The sequence below is a fragment of the Coenobita brevimanus genome, chromosome 74 (genome assembly GCF_032717465.1).
Source record: "Coenobita brevimanus isolate Jiangsu-jjx chromosome 74, ASM3271746v2, whole genome shotgun sequence".
NCBI classification, from domain to species: domain Eukaryota; kingdom Metazoa; phylum Arthropoda; class Malacostraca; order Decapoda; family Coenobitidae; genus Coenobita; species Coenobita brevimanus.
In genome coordinates this window covers 9,007,650-9,024,568 of record NC_137027.1, presented here as the reverse complement: position 1 = coordinate 9,024,568, position 16,919 = coordinate 9,007,650, and the positions used below count along the sequence as shown (strand labels likewise).

Sequence of the window (16,919 nt, the reverse complement as noted above, 5' to 3'; positions counted from 1 at the left end):
TAATCTTTTGAACATTATTTAGGCGGAGTCGGAGGATATAGGGATGATTTATGTAACATTGAATAGGACAATAAGGTGCGATAAGCAAAATAAATCGCTTAGGAAAAGGTGCCAGGGAGCTTCCTGACTTGACGAGAATACAGGCTGAAGTATAACACTGGATACAAAAACTCTAAGTTCGAAGTAGGTATCGAAGTGTTAAATATCTGAAACTGTCTACATTGCATTTCTTCCTAACTTGTCAAAGATCCCTAACCTCGTGCAGCTCAGATGATGGTCAAGTGTGGTCAGACTGGAGCTTCGATCGACTAGTGACTAAGGAGACTCATTTCTTCCTCATAGCTAAAGTTAATTGAATTTCATGGAGCCACGAATCACCTATCAACTTCCGAGAGTGACCCAGTTGCGTCAGTGAAAAACAAAGCGATCATAGCATACAAGTTAATGTGCTGAGTTCTTTGTTAGCTGCACCACTAAGGAAAATAAAGATAAAATAAAATAAATAAATAAATAAATAAATAAACATAAATAAAAGCGAGTGTTCGAATCTTATAAAAAGAAAGAAAGATATTGTGTTGTACTTCCTAAACAGTACGTAACTCATGTGAGACAGATTTGAAACTGATTTTATGATACAGAACGCAATGGGATGAACAAATGGAAATGAAAACGGCGTTGCACCAATAACAAGAAATAAATAGGATACATTAAAAACTGAGAACAATTAAAAGAAGACTACTGTATTTTGAAACATGACAGTGCTCTCGTCAACACAGGCTGATTGAAAATAGAACGTTGTGGCAATAGAAAAAAAAAACAACGAAATCTTGGTGGTGATAAGAGCTCTAAAAAAAATTTCTTACATTGAGAACACTGCTCTGACAAAAGTTGAAAAATTGGACGAAAATTTTACCAGAAAAATAGTTGTACCTGTAAGAAATAATGGGTGACTGACAAAAAAACTACCCAAACAAACATTGCCCCAGACAACACGCAATTGTAAATTTAAATAAACAGGTCCCTAATTAACTTCTGGGTGCCAATAGAATCAAGAAACTGTCGAACTGTATCACGATCATCCCGGGAATTGAACCCAGTTCTTCTTGGTGTTCTAAATACATCAAAGCTGTCCTCGCGACGGAAATCTGATTGTAGTTGACATATATAAAACTGAATATTGTGCCCTTGGTGGAGAAATACGGAACTCCTACAACAATGAAATAGAATCGTAGTTAATGGAATAAAAAATTAGAGCTTTATAGGGACGAAAGTAGAAAATTGATCAACACTGACGAAAATAAATTAAATATATAAAGAAGAAAAATGAGAACGTAAAGAAATATTTGTGGCTGTGTGGGAGAATTATCTGTTGTAACTGAGTTCAAGGCAGACAATCCATTTTTGCTAAGTCACATCCTTCCCCTAGAACACGAACAATAGTCACAGTTCCATCCAAATCCCCGATAGTTTTGCTGGGTGAACAGAGACTAAAGGGGAAACGAACTTTGTCCTAGAGTTTGACCGGCACGGGAATTGAACTCGGGTTTCTCCAGTTGCGAGTTCGATGTGCTAACCAATACACCACTTAAAAAAAAAAAAAGAAAAAAAAAGAAAAGAAATGATGCTGCGTGGTGACGGCAAGATGGCGGTGATTGCTCTCTGGTTGTGGGTTCAAGTGGTTCTTGCAGGTAAGTGACTCTCTCTCTCTCTCTCTCTCTCTCTCTCTCTCTCTCTCTCTCTCTCTCTCTCAACTACTGCAAAGATAAGATAAAGTGTAGGATAATACTCGTGCTCTAATTTCCTGTCTGTATGTTTGTCTGTTTGTTTATTTGTCTTTCTGTCTCTCAATTATTGCAGTCATGATGGACAGGATAATCTCTCTCTCTCTCTCTCTCTCAGGCTGGGTCCAGAAATAAGTAAAAAATGAAAAATCCGCCAGAGAGAAATGTAATCAAATAGTCAACAGTATGCCCAGTGAAATGACCCACACACTCATTCACTCACCAATCAAGCCCCTGGAATCTTGACATCACCTCACATGCATAACCATCTACATATATATGATTGACACTACCTACCAGAAAGAGCCAATTACTATAAAACTGAAAACGGGCTACCAATTTGTCATGCGCTCGTCCGTACAACCATAATAATAATAATAATAATAATAATAATAATAATAATATAGAACAGAAAGAACCCCCCCAGACCAAATTTTGTTTTCATGGAATGGCAACACACCCAAAATTTCTTGATCCGCCCCAGCAGAAGGAAAGATATAAAGTGTAGGAAGGCAGTTTGGAATTCTAAGGCCCATGTCAGACTGGAAAACCTTGGGTAAGCAAAAGTTTTCTCCGAATTCCCGAAAGGAGGATGACCAGAGTTGGATTTACGGACAGACTCACGGTTGGCTCCCTCTCGTAACTCAGATTTTAATTCGTAGGAAGGACGAGGAACATGGGAGATCTTGTACCCTCCTTTCCTCGTCCCTCCTGCAGAACAGAATAATAATTCATCATTGTTCATGGTCTATTGGTAATAATTAAATGCATACACGTTCATCAAAAATTCCTGGAGATTTTTTCAAGCGCTTCTTCTACTTCCATAAAATAGTCATGTAAAAAGTTCAGACATATATTTCATCGAATGTACAACTAAATACTAAAGTCCGTTCGCCTCTCTGGCTCTGTCTCATCGCCGGATCTGTAGACACTTGGATGTTATGTGGACTGAGGTGCACAATATTAATCATCTATGAGCGATAAAGTGCACCTCTGTTCACTACATTTCATTCAGGCATTTATGAATCCACCAGTAAGAAAGAGGCAGAGGAGGCGAACGGATTTTAGTATTTGTACATTAGAATCCTTGGGCGTAAAGTAGCCAAGCTGGGCGCGGTGGAGTGGGTTGGATCGTCCTGTACATCTAACCATTGAGAGCCAGTGGACGGGAACACCAAGACTGCACCCGGAACACTGCTCCCCATTAGTGACTTCAGAGAAACGGGGAGAGAGGGACACAAAGATATTTATGGCATTTCCGGATCTGGGAAAGTATAACATTACGGCAAGGTCAGTAGGAGGAATTGTGGACAAGTTTTCTCGTTGCTACCTTCTTTGACGATCCCGGTCAGTTGCTGTATTATGAAGGTTTGTGTGCGGTTGTGGAACTGCTTGCCTGTGTAGAATTAAACTGTGCTTCTTTTGCATGATCTTAAATGTTGTGTTAGTCCTGTACTTCTGTCTGGATTTTTATTTGATTGTGTCACGATTTTGCCTTTTGCCGTCCTTTCTCTTCTGCTGTTTCTCAACTGTCGAAGTCGTGATCTGTTGTGCTTTTGTGGCACTTTTTTGGCGGTGGGATGCAGTACGAGAATGTGTTAATATGCAGTAATCAAACAATACACTATTTAGCATATATTGTGTGCCAGAAAACTGTTCACCTAGGCTGAATAACTATAATCTGGCCGCAACAAAACGAAAACATCTACGTCATCAAACTGGAGTGGTTGCGAGGGCCTGCCAGACTTCCCCTCCAAAGAAAGAAAAACAAAAGAATTATTAAAATCAAGAACAATTCATTTTAAGACGCCAGGTTACGTTGCACTTAAAGAATGGTCACAGACAAATAGAATTAATCGTGCACATGAAAGACTGGCAGTATCGGTTAACTCTGGAAATTGAGGACTGGACAGAAATGTGGTAAGAATCAGTAGTTAAATGGGTGCTGCGAGCTTGATGTAAGAGGGTGAGATGATAGCAGAGAGTTTAGGAAAGCCGTGATCAGAATAGTAGCATGGAGAGAGAGAGAGAGAGAGAGAGAGAGGGAGAGAGAGAGAGAGAGAGAGAGAGATGCTTATTTTTGTATTTACTATTTTTTCTTTAGTATCCTTGGGCTTTTCACGAACATATATTATTTTTTTTTATTACCAGCGTATTTTTTTCAGTATTACCATTTTTCTTCCAAAATATTCAGTTTATCCACGAAAATTTGTTATATTTTTTATTTTTCATTTTTCCTACCTTTAAGTATACTACTTTTTTTTTTCTCTCTCTCTCTCTTTTCTTTCGTGTTTTTCAGCCTAGTCAAACACATTTATGCATTCTTATGCATACTTTTACGATTTTTAGTCCAAACAATTTTTATATTCCTAAACAGTATCTTTTTATCTCTCTTGCACAGTTTTGAATACACTAATCAGCATTTTGCAAAGCGACGTATTTGGAACGCCCCAACTCCCCCTCTTTGTGGTTTATGCGTGTCCTGCTTCAGAACCGCGTAGGATAATCTATATGCTAATCAGGCCTATCTAATGGAGCAGTGTACTTGTTGTCATCTGAAAAAATCGCGAATGCCGAAACCGCGAACGCTGAAAACGCGAATATCGAATACTCCAGTACCAAGACCGCAAAAAGTCGAGGAATTCATTTTTACTTTTGGATTTTTTTTTCTCTTGGGTATGCATAAATTTGTGTTCGGTAGCGGTAACTTTTGCCGGTGACTTTCCAGAATTCTCAGTATTTGTTCTCGATATGTATTTCTGTCTAGTTCAATTAATCATTTTTTTTTTTTTATCGTGTTCTGCCAACAGGGTTTTAGGTCGGTTACATGCCCCTCTAAAGACATGTAAAGTTTGTAGCTACCACCATCATCATCATCATCATTATTAACATCATCACCACCACCTTTATTAACGTCATTATCATCGTTATCATCATCATCATCAAAATCATCATCATCTTCATCATCCACTTCAGTACTGCCCCATCGAGAAAGCAGAGTCCGGATCTAGTCAGTCAGTGTGCCCCCTTATCTAAATACAGTAATTGCATTTATCTTATCGTTTATATAGCCACATCCCTCCATCTATCAGTCCTGCAATATCCTCATCTACATAAGTGAGTTCGTGTGTGCAAGGCGAATCGATATGGTTTCAGCTCGAGTTGCGGTTTAAGGGGAAGACTTACTGATACCATTCGTGTTTACCTCACCACTACCTAGGAAGCTCTCAGCCAAGGGACAGAGTCAATATCATATCCCACCGCCACACGCGATTTGGGTCTTTCCATGAATTTTACCTTTTCTGCCCAGTGGCGTATTCTCTCTCTCTCTCTCTCTCTCTAAACCTCCTTGATTTTTCTACCTACTTACTACAAGCGAAATAGGAATGTGAGGAAAAGCATTGAGTTACGAGCTGAGAATAAGGAAGGGTTAGAATTGTTCCATTCGACTGCACGCGGCTACGAAGGCAATAATTTTTTGTGTCAATCTTCTAGAATATGATCCGCAGCAATCATTTGACATCCAGGTCCCTAACTGCATAGTTGGGTGTACAAGGACATGGGGGAAGCAAAATGAATTCACGGAGGCTAGTGGTGGGGTAACAGCAGTGGTGGTGGTGGTGGTGGTGGTGGTAGTGGTGGTGGTGGTGGTAGCAGCAGCAGCAGCAGCAGCAGCAGCAGCAGCAGCAGTAGTAGTAGTAGCAGTAGTAGTAGTAGTATCAGGTTCAAATGGAATGTGAAGCCGGTGAACTGTAGGAACACGATGTCATTCTCCAGCAGTTCATCATTTTACTTTCGGGGGATAGGGAGGAGAATGAGGGACGTTTGTATAACCAGGCAGCTCCACCTTCCGGTAATATAGGTGCCATCACGCGAAGGCATCTCTACCACGACCACGGAAGCTAAACAAGATAATAATTGACTAAGGATGTATGGATGAAATACAATCGTCTACATTAATTTGACTAAAAATTGCCGTCGCTCCATCTAGAATTCTGAGCTGTAACAGGGGACTAGAACAAAAATATGGTGATAGTCATGAAGAAGTGCTAATGAGATGATGCAGAGCCGTAGGATGTCTTATTCCCTACAGAACTATATGAATATTCTGCAAAAGGACGAACATTTCCGCCAAGTTAAAGTAGATGAACTATAAGAGAAACGAAGTAAATATTGTGATACGGAATTCAGACAGGACAGACTGTTGTATTATTTAGAGGGGAGAATGTTCGTGTGTTGCTTGGGGAATAAAAAAATAAAGAGAGAAGGGAAGACGAGGGAGAAGGAGGAAGTAAAGGAAGGGAAGGGACGGAAAAGGAAGGGAGGAGGTAAGATAGAGTAAGGTAAGGAATGGAAGGAGAAGGAAAAATATCGAAGGGAAGAGAAAAGGAAGAGAGATGGGTGAAGGGAAAGGAAGGAGAGGGAAGAGGAGGGAAAGGAAGGAAAAGATGGGGAAGGAAAATGGCATAAAAGGTCAGTTACAATAAAGAGTAGAGCTTGTTTTGGGAAGGAAGGGGAACGGAAAAAAATACATGAAAAAATATATGAAATGAAGGGAAGCGAAAGACATGGCAGGGTAGGGAAGGGATGAGGTGGGAAGGGAATGGAAGGGATGGGAAGGAAAGAGAACAGAAGGAATGAGAAGGGAAGCAGAGGGATGAGAAGGGAACGGAAGCGAGGGTAAGAGAATGGGGAGAAGGGGAAATAAAAGAAATGGAAGGGTCGATATGGACAGGGAAAATAAGGGAATGGAACGAAAGGAAATGAAGCGAAGTAAAGAACATAAGGGGTGAGTTAGGTCGATGAAAACTTGCTGAAAGAAAGGCAATAAATTCCCCTGTGGAGTGACCCAGAAGGCGGCGGGTGTTAGGGAATTACAAGACGTCAATCACCTACATTCATTCTTCAGACGTGGAAAAGCCAGCTCGTTGTTGGGGAAAAACAGACACCGTTAACAAGGGAAGCATGATTAGGATACTGATAATGGAAAAAAGTAAGCCAAAGAAACGAGCAAAAATGAATGGAGGACACAGAGACTTCGCGCCAGAAATTTGACCTACACCCATGACCATCACCTTTGATCAGTCTGCAACAAAATAAGAAAACTTCTTCCCATCCTCCCTCTGAATATATATGCAAATTTTGAGCTATATACAGCCAGCCACTCATAACATAACGCTGCATCTTGAATTCCGTCCCATTATCTCTGACCTTTGATGAATGTGCAGTAAAACTGAATCGCTTCTTTCCATCCTCTTTGAGTCTCTAATAGTGTTCTGCCAAGTTAACTGCGGAAAGAACATTTCGTTTTCTCTAGCAGTGATTACCTAAGCTGCATATCTCGCCTTCTCCTCTCTGACTTAAGAATGCACAAGTTACTTTTCAGTTCTCTTCCCTCCGTGTTCAGCTCTAAAGATATATCATCATCATCATCATCATTATTGTCATCATCATCATCATCATCATCATCATCATCATCATCATCATCATCATCATCACCATCAGCTTAACCTTTTTTTTTTTTTCTCCTTAACGATGGGGTGAGCAAGTCGAAATAAATAAATAATGATTTCCTAAGCTACCGTACATTTCTCGTCTTGCTCTCCTTAATGATGATTCCACACCTCTCTCTTTACCTCTTCTCCCCATGTGCTCACCTTAAAAGACACTTCAAAGCCCACTGGATGCAACTCAGGCACACCTCTGCTCTCCCAGCTATTTCGAGCTGAGGGAGAGAAAACCTATCCACTTTTCCAGGTAGTGGTTGTAGTAGCAGTAGCAGTAGCAGAAGCAGATGTAGCAGTATTAAATTTCCTACTTTGTTCACTGTACTCCATTTTACTCTTATTTGACCTCATATTGCCATCTCTCCATTTTCAATTCTGAGCTGTAAAACTTGATTAACGCTAGACTATGGAGCTCCAGCTAGTCAGTGGCTCTGCATCACTGGCCAGCTTAAGTAATGTCTTCCTCAGCCTGTCTTTCCCTCTACCTATGACCTCCTGTCTTTTAAATGCAGTGTGTCCCGGCATCTCTAAAAGGCGGATTTTTTTTCTTATGGCTTCTTTTGTTCAAGTTTCTGTAGAGGGGATGATATCTGTAGGGTCTCAGCGTTTGGTTCTTTCTTCATTGCATAAAAAGTGTAGTTCTTTGTGTGTGTGTGTGTGTGTGTGTGTGTGTGTGTGTGTGTGTGTGTGTGTGTGTGTGTGTGTGTGTGTGTGTGTGTGTGTGTGTGTGTGTGTGTGTGTGTGTGTGTGTGTGTGTGTGGTGATGCACATTACATATTCATGTCAGTATTTACATAACATCATCCCTGTCCTCCCGCCTACACTGCACTCACCACATTAACAGATGTGTGTGTGTGTGTGTGTGTGTGTGTGTGTGTGTGTGTGTGTGTGTGTGTGTGTGTGTGTGTGTGTGTGTGTGTGTGTGTGCGCGCGCTTCTTGTGAGAGTATATGTACATGAATGTCTTTGTAAGAGTACATGCGTGTGTGTGTGTTTTGTAAAAGTAGCGTCTATGGGAGTATGTAATGTCTTTTTGTGTATACTGTATATATGTATGTATGTATGCATGTACAGTACAATACTTCACACTTGTCTCAGTATAATAAGATGATGGGAACATACTGGACAAAGTGCACACTGTTTAAGATCATTTTCACGCTTAGTATTTACGTGTTTCTTGCAGCAAATATAAAAACCTATAGATGTGTTAAATCCACCTAAAGAGATCGATGGTTACTGCTTTGTATTTTTTTTTTTTTTTTAATGGAATTGGATGCTCATGTGTCGTTTGTTTTAGAGTGTTTATTTTTTCTTCTGTAAGTGAAGGACTGTCAGGGTAAAATACACGAATATGCTAATCAAGAGAGTGCATCTATTTCCTCCACCTCGCACGATCTTTTCATTTTGCGCTTCTCTCCCCCCTTCCCCCTCCTCCTCCCTTATTCGCCCTCTCCCCTTCCCCCTCTCCCCTCCCCCTCCGAAGTTAATAATGTGTTCTTTCATTATCATCAATTTAATTTATTATTATTATTATTATAATTATTATTATTATTATTATTAGAGTGTCATCGTCATTATCAGCATCATCATAATTATTACCATCTTATTATCCTACTCGCACTCATCATTATCATCATCATCATTGTTATCATAATCATCATCATTATCAACAATGTCACTGCCGTCGTCGCCATACTCGTCACCATCATCAGTATCACTATCATCATCATCGTCACTCACAATCCCTTCTCGATCGCATGAAGTAATTCGGTTCTGCGGCTCACACGGCTCTTTTAGCAAATATAAAGTCACTTCCGGGGTGTCGTGATGGCCAGTTCGACGACCTCTATTCAGTCGTCAAGGGGTCGTATCCACAAATTAACTTACGACCAATTTCCTTCGTAAGTCTGATTTTTTATAGGAAGACTGCTAGACATGGGAAGATAACAGACGTTCCCTTCCTAGTCCATCCTGTGTAAGAAAAAGTACTTAGGATTATTTCCCTCCTGTGACTAGATTTCTTTCTGCAGGATGAACGAAAGACTTGGGATGATTCTGTACCTTCCTTGTCCTTTAAATAAACAGACAAACAGACAGACAAACAGACAGACAGACAAAGAGATAGACAGACAGGCAGAAAGACGGATAGGAAATACTGTCTGCAATTCTACCTGTGATATCCAGTATTGTAATTAACGAAGAGGGAATGGCTTTCGCGGGGGAGCAAAATTTCACCGTCTATAATTAACCATTTTTGTGGCCAGGGGACGGCTGGTGTCGGGTGAGAGACCGTAGCATCGTTCACTGACCTACTGAGTGGTTGGGAGAGCAGGATTTGGTTGGAGATCTTGTGTTTGTTGTGTTATGCTTATTCTGGCTGGATTTACTTGATACAATTTCGGTGTCTCTGTCTGTGTCACTCTGTTGCTGTTTCTGTCTCTGTCTGTCCGTCTGCCTGTCTGTCTGTCTGTCTGTCTGTCTGTCTGTCTGTCTCTCTCTCTCTCTCTCTCTCACACACACACACACACACACACACACACACACACACACACACACACACACACACACACACACACACACACACACACCAAAATACCTACCAACATACATACATACTAGCTTCTCATTCTACCTTGTCTCTGATCTCCTCACATTAACTTCTCTCTCTCTCTCTCTAATATTTTGATTCTGCAGGTACGTATACTGAAAAGCGTCATTTATCTTTTATTAAACATCATTTATTTTGCTTTATATTTTATTTTCCAATCTCCAAACGATTTTACTCAGCTGTGGAGAGACTTCTGGAACTGGAGGGGTTAGACATAGCCTTCATTAACCCCTCCACAATCAGATCTCCCCTATATAAGTAGAAAATCGTCTGTAAATAGAAGGAATAGAGTGGTACCATCGCAGCAGCAGCAGCAGCAGTAGTAGTAGTAGTAGTAGTAATAGTAGTAGCAGTAGTAGTAGTAGTAGTAGTAGTAGTAACAGCAACTCCAGGCTCATCTCTACGTGAACCCAGTGGACTGAAGGCTAAAATTTCCCCTTATTCCCCTCAGATCATCCTTCTCCTTCCGGGTCATCGTAGTCAAAGGGTTAAATACAATCATACACTAAACGGCAAGTGGAAGAGTAATTACTGTATGCAATGAGTTGAGAGTTTCCATGCCTGTCCAAGCATAGAGTGTCATCTTCTCTCCTTCCTTGCTTCCTTCATTATTCTTTTTCTTCTTTCCTTCCCTTTCTTGTCTTTCATCTTTCTTTCCTTCTTTCTTTTCTTCCTTTCCTCTTATCTTTCGTCTTTATTTCTTCCTTTCCTGTCTTTCCTCTTCCTTCCTTCCTTCCTTCCTCCCACCCTCCTTTCCTTCCTTCATTTCTTCCCTCCTTCCACCTCTGGCTGCCGATACGAAACACCTAAATTCCAACATGTACTTTAGTCTTTCCTCGTTTCCAACTTTCTCTCAGTGAACCACATTTCTTCTTTCCTACTGTTTTTCCTTTGTTCTTGCCTTCTTCCTTTCCTTTCGTCCTTCCTTCCTTTCTCACTTCCTACCTTTATTTCCTCCTTCGTTTTCCCCTTCCATCGTTTCTACTTTCCTTTTCCCCATTACTTCCTTTCTTCTTGCTGCCATCCTTCATTCCTGCTTCCTTCCTTCCTTCCTTCCTTCTTCTTTTCTTCTTTCCTTCTTTTCTTTCTTTCTTCCTTTCCTCTTCGCTTCTACGCAACTTAATTCCAAGGTATAATCTTGTCTTTGTTAAGTTTTGAATTACCTCTAAGCAATTTAGTCTTTACTCCCTTCCACCTATCCTTCCTTCCTTCCTTCACTTCTTCCTCCTTTCTTTCCATCCGTCCTTCCACGACCTTACAAGATATCCTATTGATTTTTTCCGCAGTACTTTTCTCTCTCAGTTGCTCACATTCCACAGCACATCACAGAGATACCCCGCCACCCATCTCTCTCTCTCTCTCTCTCTCTCTCTTTCTTTCTCTCTCTCTCTACATTCCTCCCCTTTGACTCTCCATTCGAAAGGAAATAACTAAAGAGATGGCGAAACTTTTGGGACAAAGTGATGACCTACCACCACCACCACAACCACAACCTTCACTACCACTATCACCACTACCACAACTACCACTATCACCACGATCACAAGTGACCACTATCACCACGACCACAACTACCACAATCACCACGACCACAACTACCACAATCACCACGACCACAGCAACCACTATCACTACGACCACAACTACCACTATCACCACGACTACAATTACCACTATCACCACTACCACAACTACCACCGTTTCCAGTGTTATCATCACCATCATTGCCACCACAAGCATCACCACTACGACTATCATACCATCACCATTATCACTACCACCACTACCACTATCACCATCCAGACCATCACCACTACCACCATCACTACCAGCACTGGTAATATCACTACCTCACCACCACTACCATTGCCACCACTACCACAACCACCACCACCACCACCACCACCACCACCACTACCACAACTACCACAATCACCACCACCATCACCACCAGCATCGAAACTTTACTAGTAGGACACACATAGTTTACGCGGGTTGTCCTTTTAGTTGAAGTGGTGTGAGAGAGTTAAAGAAAAGAGAGAGAGAGGATCGGGAAGTGGAGGGGGAGGGAGGGAGAGGAGTGACTCAAAGAGGTGTGGAGGGGGAGGGGAAAGGAGGAGATAGTGGGGTGGATGTGGAGGAATAAGAGAGAGAGAGAGAGAGAGAGAGAGAGAGAGAGAGGGGGGGGGGCGATAAGGGTGGACATGGAGAGGGCATGTTGGCGTGAAGGACTGGATATATATTAAGTCACGGTAGGTGGGCTGGCCAGGTGTACAGGCGCGATATTAACACCCTTAGCCTCTAGGATCTTTCTCTGAGCTGAAAAAAATCGTCTGGCTTTAGCTGGAATGGAAATCTAGAGCTGCTCCGACCGTGAGAGGGTTAATGGTACCAGGTTTAACACTCCTAGGCCCTCATAACTCACACTCAGCTGCCTTAGATTTTCGTCCAGTTGCAGTTTATTAATTTTCACGTGGCTCAGTGGCATAATAAGACAATACCGTGGCTCTACATACTTCCCATACCACATCTTCGTGACTAGCACCATATTCTAACCTTGATCTATAGTTGCAACTCTGCATTTACCAAGGAGAGAGGGTAGTTTTAGGCCAAGTTAGAGAAAAAAACAGGGGATCATAAAAGTCCTCGATTTAAGACCCCTAGTAATGACCTTCATTTTTTTTTTTTTTTTTTTTTTAATAACAGAACGGAGGAAGGAAAAACAAATGGAGAAAAAAAAAAATCCATACACCAGATTACTGGTGTCCTCTGTTCATAAAATATCTGTGACAGTTAGACTTGAACAGTTGTAGGTTGAAATTTGGAGGAAAACAACTCTGGGGAAGCAAGTTCCAGAGAGATGCAGTTCGGGGAATGAAAGAATTCTGATAGGCAGAAGTTCTGCAATATGGTTGAGTGACATTCCAGTCATGAGCGCTACCAGATGCCCGTGTAGCACGAGGGAAGGCATGGAGAGGTGGCACCATGGACGCAACTTCGTCTGAGCATTTGCCAAAAAAATATCTGTAAAATAATGCAAGGGAGGCAACATTCCTTCTTACTTGCAGGGGAGGTAGTTTATATGTAATGGCATGGTTGTTAATGATTCTAACAGCTTTATTCTGAATTTTGTCTAGTTGTCTTAATGCAACCTCTCCACAACCATTCCACAAGGGTGAGCAATATTCAAGCTGAGAGCGCACATGACTCATAAATTATAGCTAACTGCTCATCGGCGAAGAAGTTACGGACTCTGTACAATAATCCAAGTTTCTTTGAGGCGGTTTTAGCAAGTGATCTGACATGAGAGGTCCAGCTGAGGGCACTGTTAAGTGAGACACCAAGAATTTCAATACTTTTGGAGATGGGAATACTAGTAGCACTGAAGGTAATGTACGAATCTGGCAATATCTGTCTATTATTAAACTGTATATATTTAGTTTTACTAGCATTAAAAGAGACAAGGTTGTTTTGTCCCCATTCACTGATTGTAGATAGATCTTGATTTATGGAGATGGCTGTATTGAGTTGAAAGGTAGAGATATTAGACTTTGTAAATGGATGTCTGAGTGTGAATGAACTAAGTAGTGTTGAGTCATCTGCATATGAGTGAATGGGATTGTGAGTGACAGATAAGAGATCATTAATATGAACCAGAAATTGGGTTGGCGCCAGAACTGATCCCTGCGGCACGCCGGCGTTGATTGAGTGGAAATTCGAATATACATCATCTACTTTTACTCTTATTTTCCTATCACTAAGATAAGAAGAAATCAAAGGAACAAAAGACGTTAGTCCATAGGAAGGGAGTTTGGACAGCAGGGAACGGTGCCATACTCTGTCGAAAGCTTTAGAGATATCAAGAGCTACTGCATGAGTTTCTCCAAAAAGATCAATTGACTGATGGATGGTATGAGTTAAGAGATTGAGTATGTCAATGGTGGATCTTTCGTGGCGAAAACCGTATTGTCTATCATTAATTAAGTTGTTGGATTCAAGATGTTTAACAATATGCTTATTAATTAAAGTTTCAAATACCTTACCAAGAGAAGATGTGATAGCTATTGGTCTGTAATTGGAGGGGTCAGACGAACTTCCTTTCTTCGGAACTGGGTGGATATTGGCTTCTTTCCATGAATTTGGGAATAAAGAAGTACGTATGCATAGTCTGAATAATTTAGCAAGGACAGAGGCAAGTTCAGGGGAACACTTTTTCAAAACAATTGGCGGAATTCCATCTGGACCTGGAGCTTTGTTGGTAGGTAAATTGTCTAGGATGGATTTTACAAATCTTGTCTGTATTTTAAGTGGGGCAATTTCGGGAGAATCAAGTTCTAGTACTGAGACATTCTGGCTGGTATCATCTATGGCAGAGTTTCTTGCAAAGGTACTAGCAAAGATATCTGCTTTCCCACGTGGGTCATTTGTAATATTGCCATCTGAAGATTTTAGTGGGGGAATGGAAGATGACTTGTTAAAGTTATTATTGAAAGAATTAAGAGTTGACCAGAATATTCGATTGTCATTAGGGTTGTTAAGTTAGTAAAGACTGTGATAAAGACCTCCTGTGAACACCCTATACTGATGGAAATTTATATATAACACCTTATGCTTTAAACTTAACCTATTTCTTTTTCCTGGCCAACGCTACAAAGACACAAAAAACAACTAGCACAGGTAAAAGAGTGGGTGTGTATCTGTGTGTATTTCCCAAGCACATGTCATAATGAGGTGTAATATTCTTAAACTTCCGTCTTGCTAAAACTTATCTCATTCTTGAACGAACCATGCATACTGGATTTTTTTCTCTCCTTTTTCTTCTTCTTTTTTACACTGGTTAGGATGAGGTCCAATATTTCTTCGTCCTTTCCCTGTGATTACTGTTTTTTTTTTTTTTTAATTCTGCCTTCATCATCGTAATCATATCTATCTTCCTCCTTCTCCTCCTCCTCCACCTCTTCCTTCTTCTCCTCTTCTCATCATCATCATCATCATCATCATCATCATCACCACCATCATCATCAACCCCTGACAATTTTATTGGGCCCAAAGAAATACGCAGCATCAGACAGACCAATGATTTAAACCCTGCATTTCAATTAAGCTATTTCCAGACGATTTTATTCATTAAAAAAAAAAAACACCCAACCCAGTCAAAATTCTACTCGTGTTTTTCTTATATACTAATTTCGAGGCAGACAACATCCACACTTCAAAAATAAGAGATTCGTGAACCCTGGTTGGTAATGGGGTGAGGATGTGGTATCACGGGAGAGAGAGAGAGAGAGAGAGAGAGAGAGAGAGAGAGAGAGAGAGAGAGAGAGAGAGAGAGAGAGAGAGAGAGAGAGAGACAGACAGACAGACAGACAGACAGACAGAGACAGAGACAGACAGACAGACAGACAGACAGACAGAGACAGAGACAGAGACAGACAGACAGACAGAGGCTTGGATTGTCTTTTTCTTGAGGTCTAGTCACACTCAAACGATTATTCATGCACACACACACACACACACACACACACACACACACACACACACACACACACACACACACACACACACACACACACACACACACACACACTGACACACTTTCCCTGCTTCCTCATCTGTTCTTTCATCTTTCTTTTTTCCTCATTATTCTCATATTCCTTTCTCTCTCTCTCTCTCTCTCTCTCTCTCTCTCTACTATCAAATAATTGTCCTTTCTTTATTCTCACACCCCTTTCATCTTCTCCCTCTTCCAGTCTCCCTCCCTCCTACTCCCTCTCTTCTTTGTCCTTTTCATCCCTCACCTCTTCTCTTTCCTCCCTCTCACTCTCTCTCTTCTTCTCCTTTCCCTAATCCTTTCCCATCCTCCCTCCCTTCCCTACATATACATGGACCCGACTTATCTTTTCTCCTCCACTCCCTTCCCTCTCTTCCTCTTCCCTCTCCCTTTCCCTGTCCTCTCACTCCTCCCTCCCAGCTTCCAAATCCTCATTCACCCTCTCCCCACCCCCACTCCCATTCCATATCACTACCTGCCAGTTTTCCGTCTCACTAGAGCTACTGTTAATTTATATGATCGCTCTCTCACTCATCTCACCCACCCTCTCCCTTGCTCATTCTCTGTCTCTGTGTCTGTCTGTCTGTCTGTTTGTCTCTCTGTCTCTCTCAGCTTACCCCCCCTCCCTTTTCCCTAATTCTCCTCCCATTCGCTTTCTCTTTGATTCGCCTTCCTCTCTTTCTTCTCTTTAGTTCTTCCCTTTCTCTCCCTTCTCACTAGTTCTCCTCCCTCTCTCTTTCTGCCTTCTGGTTCTCCTCCCTCTCTCTTTGTCTCTTTCCTATCCTCCTTCCCTTCTCTCTCTTCCACTCCTTTTTCCTTCCTCCTTTCTTCCATTCTTTTTTCCTCCCTTTGCTTCCACTCACACCCTCCCCATTCATCACCTCAAGGTCTGTTATAAACCACTAAATAATAAAACCAAAACCACTTGACCTTCGGATTTTGTCTGTTTTACCCGAGTATTTTTGCATTTGAAACTGAAATAGGGAGCTGGATCGTAAAGTGATGGTTGTGAAAGTAAATAATGCAAGCCATCACCATATCGAAGGAATTACAATACTGATTATTTACGTAACTAAGAAAATCTGGAATATATTGGTTTGACTTTCGGGGGAACGTTGGATCCTTAATACTGTTGTTAATTCATTTTTACTTGGCCCAGATTTTCGTCTTTTTTGCAGTTTCTTTCACGTAACTCATTAGCAGAAAAATTAAGCATCGTGGCAGCATATCCTTTCCACAGCATTTCTTCGTGACTAGCATCATATTTCATTGCTAAGCTATTGTTACAGCTCAGCATTCACGCTGAAGAGATGGCAATTTTAGGCCAAGTCAGCTTAAAACCAGTATAGCATCTTCAGTTTCCTTGATGTATCGCCTAGACTGGAAAAAAAATGTCTTCTCTCCCTCACTCATTTCATCCCCCCATCTCCCCACCACTTCCCCCCTCATCTCTCCCCCACCAGTCTATTTTCC

General features: G+C 41.3%; 1 protein-coding gene across 1 annotated transcript in view; it reads left to right on the top strand.

The window, feature by feature from the left end:
* Positions 1-1,642: 1,642 nt before the first annotated feature.
* The window catches only part of LOC145407685 (lachesin-like), a 120,465-nt gene continuing 105,188 nt past the window's right edge, over positions 1,643-16,919 (top strand). Inside the window, exon 1 of the mRNA XM_080278552.1 lies at positions 1,643-1,688. Coding sequence (XP_080134678.1) covers positions 1,643-1,688 — 46 coding nt within the window. The remainder of the gene's footprint in view (positions 1,689-16,919) is intronic.